Source organism: Ranitomeya imitator, chromosome 3 (assembly GCF_032444005.1).
Source record: "Ranitomeya imitator isolate aRanImi1 chromosome 3, aRanImi1.pri, whole genome shotgun sequence".
Taxonomy (NCBI): Eukaryota; Metazoa; Chordata; class Amphibia; order Anura; family Dendrobatidae; genus Ranitomeya; species Ranitomeya imitator.
The window spans coordinates 677,416,514-677,437,888 of record NC_091284.1 but is presented as its reverse complement, the minus strand read 5'-3'; the positions used below and the strand labels follow the sequence as shown (position 1 = coordinate 677,437,888).

Genomic DNA, 21,375 nt, shown 5'->3' with positions numbered 1-21,375 from the left:
AAATTATACCCCGGGGCACAGTTTGGCCTAGATCAGAATATACCCGGGGTATAATCTGGCCTAGGCCACTTTAACCCCAGGTATATTCTGGGCGGGGGTTAATCTGGCCTGTTACACCGGCACACCACTGACTAGCAGCTTTCTTTCACTATATAGTGTACACAGAAAGCTACCAACAGTGATGGGGGTTAGGTTGGACCAGAAGGCATGGGGCAGTTTGTCCTCAAATGATAATATTCTGCTGATAAAACACTGATTGCCTAGAAACAGTACACCCCAGCTCCATAAGTGACACAACACTGTAATCAGGGTCTCTGGTCCTATATCATGCTGCTTTCAGATAAAACGAAACAGCTGGTAGATTTCCTTTAAAGGGAACCTGTCACCCCCAAAATCGAAGATGAGCTAAGCCCACCAGCATCAGGGGCTTATCTACAGCATTCTGTAATGCTGTAGATAAGCCCCCGATGTATCCTGAAAGATGAGAAAAAGACATTAGATTATACTCACCTGGGGGAGGGCGGTCCCGGTATGATGGGCGTCGCGGTCCAGTCCGGGGCCTCCCATCTTCTTATGATTACGTCCTCTTCTTGTCTTCAGGCTGCGGCTCCGGCGCAGGTGTACTTTGTCTGCCCTGTTGAGGGCAGAGCAAAGTACTGCAGTGCGCAGGCGTCGGGGAAGGTCAGAGAGGCCCAGCTCCTCTCCAGAGCTTCCCTCAGGCCACAGGGGGAGGTCTGTCTCACTCAGGCTTCACCCTGGGAACAGTGGATGCAGCCTCTCTAGTTCCGGACCCGGCATGCAGGTACCTGTGGTCCGGTCAACCTCCCTACACTCCCTCTCTCTTTTAGCTCGCCGTTCCACAGGCGAGGATTCATCGTACTCCACGATGCTTGTCTGAGGGCCAACAGTTGCCCACAATTTTCGTAATTTCTTCCAACCTCTCTGGCTCCATCTTCTTCCAGTAAAGCTCGTAGAAGTCGCTCCAACCTTCAGGTGAAGTGGTAGGGAAGTCTTCAGACTCCCTTTGCATTGTGACTTTGGGTTGTACAACTACATCCATCATCTTCTTCTTTTTCTTCTTGCTAGCTTTGCTGCCAGCAGAAGTTTGAGCAGACAGTTCGCCCTTTGCTTTATCATCAGTGAAAGCCTTAGGGACTTGCTGCTTGGGCTCCTCAGTGTGGGGGATAAGTACTAGCAATTCTTCTCCATTTCTCCCCCTCTCTTTGACAGGCGCATTCCCGTCAGAATTGGAATCAGATGAATTAAGACCATGCAGGTCAGACCCTTCGTCGTCCACGCTGGGCTCTGCGAACATGAGTCCCCATTGCTTTTCAGCTTCACTCTCTGTCTCACACAGCTGCTTCACCTCTTCTGGGTCAACATATGGCAGGTCGGGAGATTCTCCCTCTTTATCATCCATAGCTACCCGAGGCAATGTCTCAGGACCTTCTTCCTCTCCACAGTCTACTACTTCTGGTGGGGGTACCTCAGGGGCATCTTGCAATTCTTCCGATAGATCAGGGTCCCTCAAGCTGGTGGACGGCAAACTTTCCACTTCAGGGGATGAGATTAGAGGATCTTCCTTCTCATAAACAGGAACTGTAGGAGTGGGCATCACAGGAACACTTGTCACCTTCTCTTCTCTGTCAGGAGCTTGTGGTTTGCAAGGAAACGATTTACTCTGGTGGACCACTTGGGCAGACGTCCCTTCTTCTCCATCGGGTTGAATCTCACAGACGAGAACTTCGGATCCAGGTTGGAGTTCCACCAGACTCGCCTCCACGTGCCTGGACATCGCAGACATCTCACTGTGGTCAGTTGACACCTTCTCTATCTTTTCTCGGCATCTGACATCGTGGCTCTGTCTGGCTCTGGGTGCGGCTCCTCTCCTCTCGCCGCTCCATTTTTCCCTGGGGCGGCGTTCTCTCCAATTAGCAGAACCTTCGGAGGTATGAGCGTATCTTCTCAGTCGTCACCATCTTCTGCGCGTGTCTGTTGGGCGCTTTGGTTGGGATCACTGTCCTCCAAGGGAAGCATTCCCCCTCCACCTTTGCTCTTCTCCCCACGATATGTGGTTAAATTCTGGAGCTCCTGCTGATGTTATTTTCATGCTCCGCACCTCTCCTCAAACCTCTTTCATCTGTTGACGTGAATTACCTCGGGGTATGACATTGGTCTCCAAGGTGGCAATAAAGACTACCTTCAGGTTCTCGAGGCCTGTTACGTTGGCCTTAGTGGGATCCCTGGAGCATGTCTTCTCCGTCCTCTTCTCTGGCGCCAAATCTGCTTGTGGTTTGGAACACAGGGCTTTTATATCAAGGAAGTCCTTCCTGTGGGTCACCTGGTAAAGTGCAGCACACAAAGTTGCTCTCCCTGCAAATCTTCCAGCTCAATTTGGTTCTGCTTGATTTCGCCTGGCCAGAAGATAGCAGTCTCTCCTCATTAATGGCACATCCTGCAAGGGCTCTTCAGAGATTTCATTATTTCTTATTACACTCCCACAGTCCCCTGACATAGTAAGTTGGCTGCTACAGCTGTTGGGCCCCATAGTGGCTGAGTGGTCTGTTGCAATTATCTGTATGCTATTGTGTATTGTGTCTAATCAAAAGGCTGCAAAATTGCTTCAGGAAAATTCATCAAAAAATCTTCAAAACCACTTCAGGAAACTCCACAAACAAATAGCGTTTCCTGAAGCAGTTTCCACTTAAAAACTTGTATTTGAATGCCTCATAAAAATCCTGTGCACATATCCTTACATTACTATCTCCACTAAGCATAACAAAATTGCTTTTCTCAGCTTACAGTAGCAATGTTACAGCCTACATTACATTCCCAAGCTGCATTCATCGTTCTGGAAAAATTACAGCTGAAAGCATTTCCGACTCAATGTCCGACATAATGTTTGACTAGGGAATTTCAAAAAGCACAGAAATAGGAAACCAACTAAATAAGTTGTTGACTTCTTTCAATTAAATCCAGCAGAATTGTGAATGCAGCTCTGGGCTGTAATTAGGATCACGAGAAAGATGAGTCATCTACAGTAAAGTAGTATCAAAATTAATCAATTTATCATGTAGCAAATTTTTATGTGGCCCAAATCCTGTAGCCTACCAAACAGCAAAGACATTCTATCTGCCCTAAATAACGATTTAAAACTGATAATCTAGACTTTCCCCTGTATGGAAGAGATGTAAATAACAAATATGGGTATACAGGAAGAATGTAAAGAAAGGGAATGCATGCTACATAAAATAATTATGTACAACATCTGGACATTGTGTGCAACTTTATTTATTTCAATTTTCTGTTCCAACACAACAATTCGGCTGCAGAAATGTATGCACTGCCTTGCACTTTGGACCACATAAAGGATCATTTGTAATCAGAGGCCATACTACTGCATGTGATGAGCAGCTGCATGATTCCAGGAGCCCTGATGCAGGGTTATTCCAAACAAATAAACTTCATTGAGCCACTCTGGGAAGATCTCAAGCGCGCAGATCATGCTAGACAGCCCAGGAATAGAGAGGAACTGGAGGCTTTTTGCCAAGAAGAGTGGGCAGCTTTACCATCTGAGAAAATAAAGAACCTCATCCACAACTACCACAAAAGACTTCAACTGTCATTGATGTTAGAGGGGGCAATACACGGTATTAAGAAATGGGCTATGTAAACTTTTTATCAGGGTCTTTTGGCTGTTTTGGGTTGTCATTATGATTTAAAAAGAGAAAACACAGTAGTTTGACAATAAATGGCTTAACCCAACCACTAACCATGAGTGGAGAAAAAGTTTTGGTGTTATCATTCAAATTCTCTGAAAAAAGGCCAAGATAGCAAAAATTCTGAAGGGGTATGTAAACTTTTGAGCACAACTGTATGTGGAGTCATCCATTAACTGTCTGTGTGCTCCTATAATTTATTCCTATTTTTTTTATTAACACTATATTTCCTCCTTTGACCACCTTCCTTATCACTGTATCATTCCAAGTTTTTATGTCCTTAACCCCTTCCCGACCCATGACGCCACGTAGGCGTCATGAAAGTCGGTGCCAATCCGACCCATGACGCCTATGTGGCGTCATGGAAAGATCGCGTCCCTGCAGATCGGGTGAAAGGGTTAACTCCCATTTCACCCGATCTGCAGGGACAGGGGGAGTGGTAGTTTAGCCCAGGGGGGGTGGCTTCACCCCCCCCGTGGCTACGATCGCTCTGATTGGCTGTTGAAAGTGAAACTGCCAATCAGAGCGATTTGTAATATTTCACCTATTAAAACTGGTGAAATATTACAATCCAGCCATGGCCGATGCTGCAATATCATCGGCCATGGCTGGAAACACTAATGTGCCCCCACCCCACCCCACCGATCGCCCCCCCAAGCCACCGATCTGTCCGGTACACTGCTCCGGCTCCCCTCCGTCCTGTGCTCCGCTCCCCCCGTGCTCTTGTCCGCTCCCCCGGTGCTCCAATCACCCCCCCGTGCTCCGATCCAACCCCCGTGCTCCGATCCAACCCCCCGTGCTCCGATCCACCCCCCCGTGCTCCATTCCACCCCCCGTGCTTCGTTCCCCCCCCCCCGTGCTCCGTTCCACCACCCCAGCCCTCCGATCCCCCCCCCGTGCTCCCTCCCACCCCATCATACTTACCGATCCTGCCGGGGTCCGTACGTCTTCTCCCTGGGCGCCGCCATCTTCCAAAATGGCGGGGGCATGCGCAGTGCGCCCGCCGAATCTGCCGGCCGGCAGATTCATTCCAAAGTGCATTTTGATCACTGAGATATAATCTATCACAGTGATCAAAATAAAAAGAATAATAAATGACCCCCCCCCCTTTGTCACCCCCATAGGTAGGGACAATAAAAAAATAAAGAAATTTTTTTTTTCCCACTAAGGTTAGAATAGGGTTAGGGTTAGGGCTAGGGTTAGGGCTAGGGTTAGGGTTAGGGTTAGGGCTAGGGTTAGGGTTAGGGCTAGGGTTGGGGCTAGGGTTAGGGTTTCAGTATGTGAACACGTATTCTGTTCCTCTGCGGATTTTTCCGCTGCAGATTTGATAAATCCGCAGTGCTAAACCGCTGCGGATTTATGGCGGATTTACCGTGGTTTTTCTGCGCATTTCACTGCGGTTTTACAACTGCAATTTTCTATTGGAGCAGTTGTAAAACCGCTGCGGAATCCGCAGAAACAAGTGACATGCTGCAGAATGTAAATCGCTGCGTTTCCGTGCAGTTTTTCTGCAGCATGTGTACAGCGATTTTTGTTTCCCATAGGTTTACATTGAACTGTAAACTCATGGGAAACTGCTGCGGATCCGCAGCGTTTTCCGCAGTGTGTGCACATACCTTTAGAATTAGGCTATGTGCACACGGTGCGGATTTGGCTGCGGATCCGCAGCGGATTGGCCACTGCGGATTCGCAGCAGTGTTCCATCAGGTTTACAGTACCATGTAAACCTATGGAAAACTAAATCCGCTGTGCCCATGGTGCGGAAACGCTGCGTTGTATTTTCCGCAGCATGTCAATTCTTTGTGCGGATTCCGCAGCGTTTTACACATGTTCATCAATAGGAATCCACAGGTGAAATCCGCACAAAAAATGCTGGAAATCTGCGGTAAATCCACAGGTAAAACACAGTGCCTTTTACCCGCAGATTTTTCAAAAATGATGCTGAAAAATCTCACACAAATCCGCAACGTGGGCACATGGCCTTAGGGTTAGGGTTGGAATTAGGGTTGTGGTTAGAGTTGTGATTAGGGTTATGGCTACAGTTGGGATTAGGGTTAGGGGTGTGTTGGGGTTAGTGTTGGAGTTAGAATTGAGGGGTTTCCACTGTTTAGGCACATCAGAGGTCTCCAAACGCAACATGGCGCCACCATTGATTCCAGCCAATCTTGTATTCAAAAAGTCAAATGGTGCTCCCTCACTTCCGAGCCCCAACGTGCGCCCAAACAGTGGTTTACCCCCTCATATGGGGTACCAGCATACTCAGGACAAACTGCGCAACAATTATTGGGGTCCAATTTCTCCTGTCACCCTTGTGAAAATAAAAAAATGCTTGCTAAAACATCATTTTGGAGGAAAGAAAAATGATTTTTTATTTTCACGGCTCTGCGTTGTAAACGTCTGTGAAGCACTTGGGGGTTCAAAGTGCTCACCACATATCTAGATAAGTTCCTTGGGGGGTCTAGTTTCTAAAATGGGGTCACTTGTGGGGGGTTTCTACTGTTTAGGCACACCAGGGGCTCTGCAAACGCAACGTGACGCCCGCATACCATTCCATCAAAGTCTGCATTTCAAAAGTCACTACTTCTCTTCTGAGCCCCGACGTGTGCCCAAACAGTGGTTTACCCCCACACATGGGGTATCAGCGTACTCAGGAGAAACTGGACAACAACTTTTGGGGTCAAATTTCTCCTGTTACCCTTGGGAAAATAAAAAATTGCAGGCTAAAAGATCATTTTTGAGAAAATATTTTTTTTATTTTCATGGCTCTGCGTTATAAACTTCTGTGAAGCACTTGGGGGTTCAAAGTCCTCACCACACATCTAGATTAGTTCCTTTGGGGGTCTAGTTTCCAAAATGGGGTCACTTGTGGGGGAGCTCTAATGTTTAGGCACACAGGGGCTCTCCAAACGCGACATGGTGTCCGCTAACGATGGAGATAATTTTTCATTCAAAAAGTCAAATGGCGCTCCTTCCCTTCTGAGCCTTACCATGTGCCCAAACAGTGGTTTACCCCCACATGTGAAGTATCAGTGTACTCAGGAGAAATTGCCCAACAAATTTTAGGATCCATTTTATCCTGTTGCCCATGTGAAAATGAAAAAATTGAGGCTAAAAAATTTTTTTGTGAAAAAAAAAGTACTTTTTCATTTTTACGGATCAATTTGTGAAGCACCTGGGGGTTCAAGGTGCTCACTATGCATCTAAATAAGTTTCTTGGGGCGTCTAGTTTCCAAAATGGGGTCACTTGTGGGGGAGCTCCAATTTTTAGGCACATGGGGACTCTCCAAACGTGACATGGTGTCCGCTAAAGAGTGGAGCCAATTTTTCATTCAAAAAGTCAAATGGCGCTCCTTCCTTTCCAAGCCCTGCCGTGCGCCCAAACAGTGGTTTACCCCCACATATGAGGTATCAGCGTACTCAGGACAAATTGGACAACAACTTTCGTGGTTCAGTTTCTCCTTTTACCATTGGGAAAATTAAAAAATTGTTGCTAAAAGATCATTTTTGTGACTAAAAAGTTAAATGTTCATTTTTTCCTTCCATGTTGCTTCTGCTGCTGTGAAGTACCTGAAGGGTTAATAAACTTCTTGAATGTGGTTTTGAGTACCTTGAGGGGTGCATTTTTTAGAATGGTGTCACTTTTGGGTATTTTCAGCCATATAGACCCCTCAAACTGACTTCAAATGTGAGGTGGTCCCTAAAAAAAATGGTTTTGTAAATTTCGTTGTAAAAATGAGAAATCGCTGGTCAAATTTTAACCCTTATAACTTCCTAGCAAAAAAAATTTTGTTTCCAAAATTGTGCTGATGTAAAGTATACATGTGGGAAATGTTATTTATTAACTATTTTGTGTCACATAAATCTCTGGTTTAACAGAATAAAAATTCAAAATGTGAAAATTGCGAAATTTTCAAAATTTTCACCAAATTTCCGTTTTTATCACAAATAAACGCAGAATTTACTGACTTAAATTTACCACTAACATGAAGCCCAATATGTCACGAAAAAATAATCTCAGAACCGCTAGGATCCGTTGAAGCGTTCCTGAGTTATTACCTCATAAAGAGACACTGGTCAGAATTTCAAAAAACGGCAAGGTCTTTAAGGTCAAAATAGGCTGGGTCATGAAGGGGTTAAAAGCTTCAGTTTCACTAATATTTAGATCTTTTGGAGGGGGGTTTATATAATAATGTCTCTACATCCTTTATGACCTTCTGTTGGAACAGGTCAATAATATTCCCAGGATTTACTGGGGGCATAAATATGGATTTCTTTCTCCTCTTAAATGGTGCTACCGTGGGAGATATAGGTGTTCTGGCATTTGGGTTATCTGCTTCATTCAGACTCAATAAAACATTTACATCCCATTGAAGCATTACAAAAACTAAATCCTAGCAGATTAGGAATAAATGGTATTTCACCAGCAAGGCACTGGGTCTTCTTGTCAACTTTTTGTTTTAATGTTTTATGCAGATGTAACTTTATGGAAGCCTGAATAGGTCTATTTTAAAGTTCATTAGATCAAATGCATCTGGTAAACAGAAATTCAAGCCTTTTGCAAACAGAGACATATGATTTCTAATTACTACGGTGATCAGTGAGGTTAATAACCTTATTACAGGTTGTACTAGTGTCTGTTAATGCATCCAGGACACTTGTTTTAGTTTTATTCCTGTATTGCCGGGTATATCTCCCCCCCCCGTTGTACGTCTTCTAAAGGGATAGTTCATTGATACTGAAGTTGAATATCGCGACCACAGGAATCATCTTCTGCAGCGCTAGAATCGGAATCAGTGGTCCACTCGTCTTGATTGGATTTCTCTTTTTAAATTGTCTGAAAGATCTGTTTTTATTTGCTTTTGGTCTAGGGTTAAATTTTTGTTTCCTGTTTTTGCTGTTTTTATTAAAGGGACACTGTCACCTGAATTTGGAGGGAACAATCTTCAGCCATGGAGGCGGGGTGTTTTTGTGTTTTTCATTCACCCTTTCCTTACCCGCTGGCTGCATGCTGGCTGCAATATTGGATTGAAGTTCATTCTCTGTCCTCCGTAGTATATGCCTGCACAAGGCAATCTTACCTTGCGCAGGCGTGTACTATGGAGGACAGAGAATGAACTTCAATCCAATATTGCAGCCAGCATGCAGCCAGCGGGTAAGGAAAGGGTGAATCAAACACCCAAAAACCCCGCCTCCATGGCTGAAGATTGTTCCCTCCAAATTCAGGCGACAGTGTCCCTTTAACTACTTGATGGTTATCAAAATCGTTCTTATCTCTGATACATTTTTCTTTTTTCCTTTGTTTTCTTTGTTTGATTTCTGTTTGAGAAGCAACAAGTTTCTTGCCTAATTTTTTGGGAAATGGTTTTTAATTGGTTTTCAGTTAAACACAACTAATTTTTCGCCCTATCCATTTCAATAATCAGATCTGAGTTTTCCTTTTCATTCCTTTTGAGGACTAGCTTTAACAACCTCGAGGACACTCTAGAGATTAATTAGCTCCCACTACTTGCGGAAATTATCATCATCTTGAAATTGTGAAATGTCTTTTTATATACGCAGAGTCCTCATGATACACGTGCTGAATCATCATACGATTTTAAAGATTTTATTGTCCAAAATAGGCAAAAAAAATGTTTTCTGATAGAAGGTTAATTTTATTTTCTAACATTCTTGTGCCATAATTTGATTATCTTCTTTAAAATTACAGTCCAAAAAAAACACTCCTGCATCTTCTCTCCCTGCCATTAAACCACATTTTGCTAACGGCTGCTCAGAGTGTAAATTACTGAGATTATCCATCTGAAAATCCCACACCACAGAGCAGTGCCAAACTTCTAAGCAAAACTGCAAACAATTGACAACATCCCGAGAAGCTAATTAGGCACCAGTCCCAACATATGGCGATATAAATAATCTTCAAAACCCTCTCTTGCAGAGCAATATGCCGTGTGTCACATCTATCGGTGGTGCTTATATTGGAATTTTAAATTGTGCATCTAAGAAAAAAATGAAAAGTGGCATTCACCGAGTATACGATTTACAAATCCTTTATTACCAGTTCATTGGAACAGAGACTAGCAGAGCAAAGGGCAGGGAGTGTGCAGGAGAGTAAGGCTGGGGCTACACTTGCGAGTGCAATGCGAGAAACTCTCACGAGTCTTTCGCATCAATACCCAGCACTGCCGCTGACACTCGGGAAAGAGAAATACATGCAGCCACGCGCTCCGGTCCCGAGTGCCAGCGGCATTGTTGGGTATTGGTGTGAGAGAGTTGTGCGAGCAAGTGTGATGCCGGCCTAACATAGAATGGTGGACGTTTCGCGCAGTTGCACTTCAACGGGTTCAAGTAACAATGAGGTATGAGCAACTACTTCCTTTTGTAACAAAGAAGGTGCAGAATATCCGTCATTACAACAATCGGGGCATAGAAAACCGTGCAATTTAAAAACACGTTAAAAAACAATTACAGAAACATGGACATATCCAATCTATCATTAAGTCCCAAGGGACCCTGGGCTGCAGAATTAAGAATCCACCTTGCTTCTTTAATTTTTAATAATAATGCAGCGCCCCAGAATCCTGGTCGCTGCAGTAATGTCGTTCCTCCACCAGGGGGAGTGATGTTACGTCTGATGGCACCAAAGGAGTTAAACCCTGCCAGGTATCACAGCCACACATACATTTCACACTCCAGTCCACCAGGGGGAGCTAAGGGTTCTATCTACTAGGCCACTCCTCACATTAGGGTAAAACTGGTGGGTTGGTTAGGAAGTTAGGCAGAGTCGGAGGGAGTTGGAGGAGAGAGGAGTTCCTGGCTGGAGACTAGCGAGAAAGGTCTCCAGGCCGAGCTGATTGGAGTAATCTCCAGTCAGATCCAGACTACGGTCTGAGGGGGAGGAAGAAGGACACGGAGCTGTGCCTGCAACCCATGCGGCAGCATCCTAGGAAAGGACAAGAAGGGAAGTGTGTTGTAGTGAGTGAGAAACGAAGTCGTAGCATCAGGAGTAACAAATCAGTGGGAGACCAGCTAGAAGCAGGCTGCCTCCATCTGAAGTGCAGTACCGGTGGCCGGAGCACCGAGGGAGTAATAGACTCTACGCTTTACTTCAGAGACCGGCAGGGCAGTCATCTCCAAGTTGGCTGTCCGACCTAAAGGCCTAAGCAGACAAGGTGGCAACGCAGAGGAGGGGCGACACTAGGGTCCCTATAAAATAGCCTCAGGCCACGACCGTCATACGGGTTTTGTCCTATCTATCTGGGGGACAGAGAGAAGAGTAACAAGAGTGAGGACCCTATTAGGAGCTAATGCAAGTAGGGACCTACTACGTTACTGTGCGCAAAGGGAAGGCTACTGATTTCCACCTGGATCAGGAGGACTCTGGAAGTGCCATCAGACCGGCCAGGCTCTGCCTACCCTGTAACCTGGTGCCCTGGACTGTGGATGCTGAAAGCCTTCAGTAAAGGTAAAGAGACTGCACCTTTTGTGTCCTCGTTATTCACTGCGCCTTGCGCCATCCACCATCAACATCTACACTACTGGGAAGCCCTGGGGAAACACTTCACCTGTGGGAAGGTATACCATCTAGCTGCCATAACATCACCCCAGTGGACCCCTAAGCAGCGTCGGTCACCCTGACCGAATACCACAGGTGGCGTCACGAACATTACCATCTTATGCGAACTCTGCCTGTTATTGGGCGCCCCTCATAGGGCCACGGTCCGGGTCGGGTCAATGTGACATCCCCGCAAAAGGGACTGAAGGACCCATTACCGAGTACCCCATTGCCCTTCCATGGGGGCGTCGCAATAATAGATTGTGATTTCCACCTTGTGGGGGGAGCTTAACCCTTTCTATTCCTGCAAAGCATAAAACATTAGTATCAGCGTTAGCAGGCTCGGACTGGCTCATAGGGTAACAGAGGAATCCCCCGGTTGGCCCCATGCAGATGTGGGCCTCCGGCCCCGCTATATGGACAGTACTTGCATAATTCACTTGATTCACTCTGTACAGAAAACAACAGCATTAACCAAACTACACAAACTAATCAAACTACACAGTTTATTGTTAAATAGAGATATAGGTACATTTGTGAACGAAGGGAGTGTAATATTTGTCTGCAGGTGAAAAGTGGGTCCCCCAAAGTCAATGTTAATGGTAGGCCCTTGGCATCCCAGTCAGAAACTGATCATTAGGATATTCATGCATGTGTTTGATGAGTTGAGGGGCTCCTTTATCAGTGGTTATAGAACGATAATGTTCTCCAAATAGAACAAACAGGGGTCTTATGGTTTTCCCTATGTAATAGAATTTACATGCTGTAAGGAAGCTAATGGCCGCACAGTCAATGGGAGGTATGTGTCACAGAGAAGGCTGCTCTGTGTGATATAACCCAGAGTATTTTCTGTAGTGCACTTAAGCACTAAGAGGTTTGTTTAGTGCACCTGGAACCGGGTTACGGGTAGCTATGAGAGATGGCCGGGTCTGGCTATCCACATACCTCACTTCTGGGTGTGGTCAACAGCATATATAATGGAGGCTGTTGTTTGGTACATGGTCTGTGTGTTGGGAGCGAGTAGGCCTCCTGTGTGTTTGGCTCCAGACCGACCCTGAGTACTGGATACTACCCCAGCCTGTGTCCACAGGCCTGGCAGAGTAGAGCCCTGCTGTTGACATTGTTACTTTGCTTGCCTGATCTAAAGGTTGTTTATTTTCTGTTAGTGCTCCTGGGGTTTATGAAGCAATAAACCCACATGAACTTTTAAAGGAACTGAGCCTCAAGTTTTCCTCCCGTGGCACCCAAGCGAGTATTACCCCTACAATGGGCAGAAGATCGCAAATACTACGTTTAGTCTTGCATGAGACAAAATCGTTAACGTAACATCTCATTGATCCTAAGCAGAACACTTAGTCTGTACTATACAAGTGACAAAACAAGCAGCTACCACATCTGAAGTTACTCTTGGATGTATTTTTTTTCAAGCCAGTCATCAGTGCTATATTCTGTTCTATTTCTGACTATTTGATCTCTCGAATTGCTACTTCTCCTATAGCAAAATAGGAGTTTATTAACAGCTTTCCGTTGGCTGGGTATTAAAAAATAGGGAGAACGACGCCATTTTTTAAATTTAATATTTGTTAATATTGTATTAACAAGTACAGTACACTTCACAAGCAAGGCACTGCTCCATGTGGACCTCAGCCTGCTTGTTCACTCCACTCCCCTGGTGTATGACTTCCTCTTCTGAAGCCGGCAGCTGACTTCACTGCCATGCACCCCCAGTCATGTGCACACTGACGTCAGCTGCCAGTCTCTGATTGGCCAGCAGCATCTATTGCAGCTCATGGACCCAGTGGGTCTCTGGTCTGCAATACACTTCAGCTGAATGTGCATCCAATAACACACATCCAGTTGAAGTTGGCGCTGGCGTCAACGGGTCCTTGAACTGCATGGGTCCTGGTGTATTACTTCCTCTTCTGAAACAGGCAGCTGACTTCAGCGTGCAAGTGATGGGAGCGCATGATGTCACTGCCATGCGCCCCCTGTCATGTGCACGCTGACATCAGCTGCCAGTCTCTGATTGGCTACAGCATGTAATGCAGCGCATGGACCCAGGGGTTTTTTGGTCTGCTCTGCAATACACTTCAGCTGAATGTCCAAGAACACACATCCAGTTGAAGTTTGCACTGGCGTCAGTGGTCCTCTGAACCCCATGGGCCCAGGTTGCGGTCGCGACCTCTGCGATTGTGATTGTTACTCCTCTGCTGGCCATACTCACCTAACGGGGCCCCTCTCTGGATAATACCACCAGCCCTATATATATATACACAATGCATCAGCACACTGCAAGTAATGAACACATGTGACAAAGATATACATATGTTTTTGTTTCTTGACATATATGCAGATTAATTATTCCAGGATCTTTGGAGGGAATTGATGCAGAATAAGAAGGGGTGACCCTGAGAAGTTACACTGTATTTGAGATCGTGCTTACTGTTGTATGTATTATGCTATCTTTTTTGTATGTTGTACAATGTATATTATCTAAAGCATCTTTGCAATATACATCTTGTTGTGGCTGTAGGGCTTTTTCTTAGTAGGGAGGTGGCGGGTGGGTTCAGATTTTGTATTGCATGTGTTTTGTTTTAACAATAAAATCTTTCAATGGAAAGTCCCACAATTTAAAAAAAAGAAAGCCACTGACTCTTTACACAGATGAATGCATTCTACAAAGACTAACCTTGGTAGGTCCAGTCAGAGAGCCCATTGAGCACTCTTTCTGGACTTCCAGATGAAGTAAGCCTAAGAGCTGGGCCAGAAGCCACTTCTTGATAGTATATATCATTTTCAAAGATGAACACCTGGAATCAAAGAATAAAATACTGTATATAAAAGAGCTACAGGGTGAGATTTAGTTGCATACAAAAGTGCACAGGTCATTTAGGTACATCCAAAAAGTTGGAATTGTATGTGTCTAAGGACCAAAAGTTGGAATTGTATGTGTCTAAAGACCTTATATTTATTAGGAAAACATTGATGTAAATGCAATTCTCTGATTTCACCACAATTTCCAGTTGACTAAATATTGGCTTTTTTAAATACAGTGGGATCATTAAACTCTATTACATAAGGGTACAATAAGGTTACCTGGTAGTCATAAAGAAATATAATAATTGATTTATCAATAACATTTTGTTAGCAAGCACAGATATTCAAAATGTATGCAGTCTATATGTAGAGTACTTAAAGGGTTTGTCCTGGCAAAATATAACTTTGCCCAGGGAATGGTATATGTAAAAACTAACAAACTCAGCAAACCTGCCAGCATCCACCAGCATCACGCTCAGTGCCAGTGGATGAGTATGGCCAAGTGTTATTTTTTAATCCCTGAGCAAAGTTTTATTTTTGGACAACCCTTTATTATGCGATATATTGACCAGGTTAAGTTTGGTATACTTAGAGAAGATTTTCTATCCAGTGCTTAACACTATTGTCCTATAGCACTGGTGTCCTGGGTTCAAATTTGACTAAAGTCAATTTCTTCATGGAGTTTATATGTGCAGGTTTCTTCTGCGGTCTCCGGTTTCCTCCAACACTCAAACAATTATTTATAGGTTATTTGGCTTTCTATGAAAATGGCCTTTATGTGTATATCTAAAGAAAAAAAAATTGATTGTGAGTTCTATTGAGGACAGGGTTCATGTAAGTGATCATTTCTGTACAGCACTATTGAATATGCTGGTGCTAAATAAGCAGCAGGAAATTTTGAGGACATATATTGCTACTTTATTCTGCTATCTACTTTGCCTATTTTCACACTATACTAACCAGTTACAGTGGTAGCCATTTTGTTGCTGACTTACCAGTTGGCTCCCGTGTGGTCCCCAGTCGGCATATTGCAAATCAGTATTATTTTTCCCAGGTGGGCTGAGATTCCATAGTTCCCTATAAATGATGGTAATGCATTATTGTTATTAACATGCCAATATTATCTTGTATATGAAAACTTAAAATCTGTAGAAAAGTAGATTAGGGAAAAGAAATAGCTACAACAATTTACTGTTTGCAAGAAGCAGAAGGTATTGACCAACATTGCCATTACATGCATTAACCCCTTCATGACCAGAGCTTATTTCGGTTTTGCGTTTTCGTTTTGCGCTCCCCTCCTTTCAGAGCATAAGTTTTTTATTTTTCCGTTAATACGGCCATGTGAGGGCTTATTTTTTGCGGGAAAAGTTGTACTTTTGAACGACATCATTGGTTTTGCCATGTCGTGTACTAGAAAACGGGAAAAAAAATCCAAGTGCGGTGAAATTGCAAAAAAAGTGCTATCCCACACTTGTTTTTTGTTTGGCTTTTTTGCTAGGTTCACTAAATGCTAAAATTGACCTGATATTATGATTTTCCAGGTCAATACGAGTTCATAGACATCAAACATGTCTAGGTTTTATTTTTTATCTAAGTGGTGAAAAAAAAATCCAAACTTTGCTAAAAAAAAAAAAAACAAATTGCGCAATTTTCCGATACCCGTAGCGTCTCTATTTTTCATCATCTTGGGTTGGGTGAGGGCTTATTTTATCCGAAGGTGTAGTCAGTGAATAGTCAGAGGACAATATTACAAGAAGGCAGCAGATCACGACAAAAGTGCTAGGCAAAAGGACGGTCAAGATAAATCCTAGTTCGAGCAGAAAAGATCAGAATACCAGACAAGGAGCACAGAGCATCCACATGCCTCATAAGCAAAGCTCCAATGGGAAGCAATCAAAGGCAGAAAGCTATAAAATATCTAAGTAATTACTCTGGACAAGAGACATGAAGCCCCGGCACGCCCTGGTCCTGACTGGACGGCTAGACTGTCACTCCAGACACTGACAGCTCTGCACGCTCCAGCATGTGATTGGACGGCTGAGCTGTCCATCACCACACTGACAGATCAGCACATCCCATTCCTAGATTGGATGGCAGAACCGTCATTTACTGTGTCCAGACACTCAGATAGGAGCAATCGTGACTGGTAATAATTGTATCATTTTGGGAATATTTCTCTAACACTGTGATTGATGAATTTGGATATCTGAGATCACAATAACAAGTTACTTACAAATTCTCACCAGGTTATTACTTATTTATTGCTACTATTTATCAAACGTCATATGAGAAGGTGTGGAAGGATTGTTGATAAAAACAGGACATCTGCAATTTTTAGTATTAAAATCTTTACATTTGTGACATTTCTATTTTATTCTGACTTTTTATCTTATTCTTCCAAGAACTGCACTGCAGTGTATTCTGGAAGTTTTGGTTTCAGGCCAGTCAACGAATTTCATTTATGCAGTTATGTGTTCATTAACTGTAGCTCTGCCTCTGAGCAACAAGCCATATAAATATTTAAGCCCTAGGTTAAACTAATTTTTCATAATTATACGGGTAGTCTCCATGGTGTCGCAATACAACGTGGTGCTGAGATTGTCACCATAAGATAAAGCGCAGAGGAACAGCTACGGCATAAAGAGAAGAGAACACTGATGGCCGGATAGAATAAATCCAAGTGAGCATCGTTTCCATGTTTTCTCACGAAAACTTATTCAGTGTCATGAAAATGTCTTATGTGGCAAAATTATCACCTTCAGGACTTGTGGTACATACACTTTATGCTTTTGGTACACACACTTCATGCTTGTGGCACACACTTTATGCTTTTGCTACGCACACTTTATACTTGTGGTACGCACACTTTATACTTGTGGTATGCACACTTTATACTTGTGGTACGCACACTTTATACTTGTGGTACGCACACTTTATACTTGTGGTATGCACACTTTATACTTGTGGTACGCACACTTTATACTTGTGGTACATACACTTTATACTTGTGGTACGCACACTTTATACTTGTGGTACATACACTTTATACTTGTGGTACGCACACTTTATACTTGTGGTACGCACACTTTATACTTGTGGTACGCACACTTTATACTTGTGGTACATACACTTTATACTTGTGGTACGCACACTTTATACTTGTGGTACATACACTTTATACTTGTGGTACGCACACTTTATACTTGTGGTACGCACACTTTATACTTATGGTACGCACACTTTATACTTGTAGTACTCACACTTTATGCTTGTGGCACACACACTTTGTACATACTTATGAAGCACCTGTGCCATGTGCAACTTTGCTGTGAGGATCAAGAATTTGTTCTGTGTTCTGTACTATATCTGCAAATTTTCTAATTAGACCTGTAAATGTAGTTGTGTAACGTTCTTTTCTGAATGTTGGATCCAACTAATTGACAATTTGGATCAGAAGGGAAAGATTAGCTCTTTTGGGGTGAGATCATGCATTGTGGTTACAGTCATGGTGGAAAGTATTGTCACCCTTGCTTTACGTGTCCCCAGGTGGTGCGGAATGTCATGTTGGTACAAGTGGGGAAACCTTACCACGTGTTCCAGATGTAATTTTGTCAGGTCCATTTTTGGGGTTTTGTGTGAAATGATGTCCAATTTGCTTTTTTTTCCATTGTTTTTATTTGTGTTGATCCAGTACACACAAAGGAAATAAACATTTGTATATAAAAAAAAACACCTTAAATTACCATAATTTTGTGGGAGAAATACTTCATTTTCTGGAACAATTTCAAGGGTGCCAACACTTTTGGCTATGACTGTACCTATATCCCATTGTCTTTATCATTTCTCATCCCTCAGTTGATCTTGATGCACATTTGTTTTTTCAACCATAGTAGCTATGTTAGGCTACTTTCACACATCAGGTTTTTGTAGTCAGGCTTAATCCGGCGAATTTTGAAAAAAAATCGGATCTGACGCAAATTGTTAAAAACTGATGCAACGGATCCGTTTTTAGCCAGATCTGACTAGCTGATCTGACTAATTGAAATCTGGGGAAGAAAGAGAGAGAGACCCAGAATGGAAAACGCATGCTTAGTTTAAAAAAAAATGGAATCCATCGCCAGATTCCATCATTTGACGGATCCAGGGCCATAGGGTTCAATTATAGCAAACGACGGATGGCGACGGATCCGGCGCTGTCCTTTTTTTGATGGACACAAAAACGTTCCTATGTCCGTTTTCTCCGGTCGCCGGAAAACAAATTTTAAATGGATCCAGCTAAAAACGGATGAAACATGAGGCCATCCATCGCTGATACAAGTCTATGAGAAAAAAACGGATCCAGCGGCTTGATCCGTTTTTTCAAAATTCGCCAGACTGTGCCTGACGGCAAAAAACTGATGTGTGAAAGTAGCCTTACTATATAACCTGTTATTGTTTTCACCTTGTGCCACAAGAGCACTTGAATTTTGCTTATGAATGTGGCGACTGCTGCACTATGAAATGATATGTAAATGGCACACTACATTATTATTAATTAATCTTCCCCAATGGTTTCTATGCTGCTTTTTTTGCCGGGCCAACTTGCGGTCACAACTATCCGGCTGTCTAAACAGGCTGGCAATCACAGGAGGAATAAGCAAAACATTTAGCAAGTTTAAAAATCCTCATTCTCAGCAGGACATCACCCCATGTAAACAGGACATGTGCTGCCGAGAACAATGATATTCTATGCACATAGGTGATTACATGACAGCTTATTAGCTTGTATGCAGCTAATCGTTTGACAGCCCTGTTTGATACATGTAAAACTAGCATTAGAAACAATCCACATCCAGATTTTCCATTTAGTTGGCAGTAGTGATGAGCGAGTATACTCTTTGCTCGGGTTTTCCCGAGCACGCTCGGGTGACCCCCCAAGTATGTATGACTGCTCGGAGATTTAGTTTACATCACGGCAGCTGAATGATTTACAGCTACTAGCCAGGCTGAGTACATGTGGGGGTTGCCTGGTTGCTAGGGAATCCCCCACATGTAATCAAGCTGGCTAGTAGCTCTAAGGGTATGTTCACACGTTCAGGATTTCCATCCTTTTTTTTTCCTGACTGTTTTTTAAAAAACTGCAGCTCTTGGCAGAAAACGCAGGTCCTTTTTTTGGTCCTTTTTTGGTCCGTTTTTGATGCGTTTTTTGATGCGTTTTTTGATGCGTTTTTTTGATGCAGTTTTCTAGCCAGAGTCTGTGTGTTTTCTAGGAATTTTTTTAGGGTTAAAATGGCTGAAAATACCCTAACCCTACCCCTACCCCTAACCCTACCCCTAACCCTAACCCTACCCCTAACCCTAACCCTAACCCTACCCCTAACCCTACCCCTAACCCTAACCCTACCCCTAACCCTAACCCTACCCCTAACCCTACCCCTACCCCTATTCTAACCTTAGTGAAAAAAAAAAAAAAAAATTCTTTATTTTTTTTATTGTCCCTACCTATGGGGGTGACAAAGGGGGGGGGTGTCATTTACTATTTTTTTATTTTGATCACTGAGATAGGTTATATCTCAGTGATCAAAATGCACTTTGGAACGAATCTGCCGGCCGGCAGATTCGGCGGGCGCACTGCGCATGCGCCCGCCATTTTGCAAGATGGCGGCGCCCAGGGAGAAGACGGCCGGACGGACACCGGGACGCCGGGTGAGTATAAGGGGGGGAGATTAGGGCACGGGGGGGGCATCAGAGCACTGGGGGGGGGCATCGGAGCACTGGGGGGGGGGCATCGGAGCACGGGGGGGCGGGATCGGAACACGGGGGGGGGCAGCCACACTCCGCCCACGCACTTCCGCCCGCTCCCCGCACTTCCTGCTGCAGCGGTTCTGCACATCAAACCGCAGTAAAACCCGCAGATATATTTTTGATCTGCGGGTTTTACTGCGGTTTGGACCTCACAATGGAGGTCTATGGGTGCAGAACCGCTGCGGCTCCGGAAAAAGAATTGACATGCTCCTTCTTTTTTCCGGGAGCTATTCAGCGCGTCTTTTTTTTTACAATTTCCGGACCATGTGCACAGTGTGTCCTGTTTTCCATAGGGTACAGTGTACTGTACCCTGCATGGAAAACAGCTGCGGAACCGCAGCGGCAAAACCGCCGCGGTTCCGCAGTAAAAAACGCACTGTGTGAACATGGCCTAAATCATTCAGCTGCCGTGATGAAAACTAAATCTCCGAAAAGTCATAAATACTCGTAGGTCACCCGAGCGTGCTCGGGAAAACCAGAGCAACGAGTACACTCGCTCATCACTAGTTGGCAGGTTTACATTTGGCTTTGGATTTGTTTTTGTTTTTTTGTACTGTGTAAAATTACACTTGGGTTGCCACGTTTCCCAAAACAAAAATTCCTAAAATTATATGTTAAAGAATACACTTTTCTCCCAATGTTTCAATGCACAAATTTAAAAGAGATAAGAAAAACCTATTGTAAAATATGATATAAGATGAAAAAACACCCCCCAAAACGTAAAAGAATTCAGTTATAAAACCCCCATGATTTTGACATGTCTTTGCCAAAGCTGAGAAAAAAGTGTGTGTGTTAATAGAGACGGATCCAGAAAAGTTTCTTTAGACTAATAAACATTTTTTTTGCAAATTATTAATAAATATAGCATTGAATAATAAAGAATAATTTAAATTCTAAGCGAGTACTATTGATATTTCAACCTTTTCTTTCAATAATTATAATTTGTATTTTGTAGTAATAGAAAAATAAATTACTTAGTATAGGAATTTTTTTGGATGTTTAAGAGCCCAAAGGGAGCTGAATTTATTCAGAAAATGGAAACTAGGAAACTTTTAAGCAGATGCAGACATATTGATATTTTACAGAGGATCTAAAATCTATGCTAGGACGAATGTGACATTTCTTAAGTCACCAAATAACAGAACTAATTTTTGATGTTGACAGAGTTAACAATTTTAGCAGAGTGACTCTCAGCAAGTTGTATTTCACCAATTTCATTGTGAAAATGAATATACTAAAATATGAGTTGTAATATATTTTTTTATCAATTATTTGTTCTCCTATGGCCTCTTTCAGACCTCCGAGTTTCATGTACGTGTTGTGTCTGTTTTTTTATGGATAGAATAATATATACAGTACAGACCAAAAGTTTGTACACACCTCATTTAAAGATTTCTGTATTTTCATGACTATGAAAATTGTACATTCCCACTGAAGGCATCAAAACTATGAATTAACACATGTGGAATTATATACTTAACAAAACAGTGTGAAACAACTGAA

At 43.3% G+C, this 21,375-nt stretch overlaps 1 protein-coding gene across 1 annotated transcript in view; it reads right to left on the bottom strand.

Annotated features, from left to right (window-relative positions):
• The window catches only part of LOC138670754 (inactive dipeptidyl peptidase 10-like), a 265,499-nt gene that overhangs the window by 230,186 nt on the left and 13,938 nt on the right, over positions 1–21,375 (bottom strand). Inside the window, exons 3-4 of the mRNA XM_069758378.1 lie at positions 15,084–15,165; positions 13,961–14,081 (exon numbers count right to left, since the gene is read on the bottom strand). Coding sequence (XP_069614479.1) covers positions 13,961–14,081; positions 15,084–15,165 — 203 coding nt within the window. The remainder of the gene's footprint in view (positions 1–13,960; positions 14,082–15,083; positions 15,166–21,375) is intronic.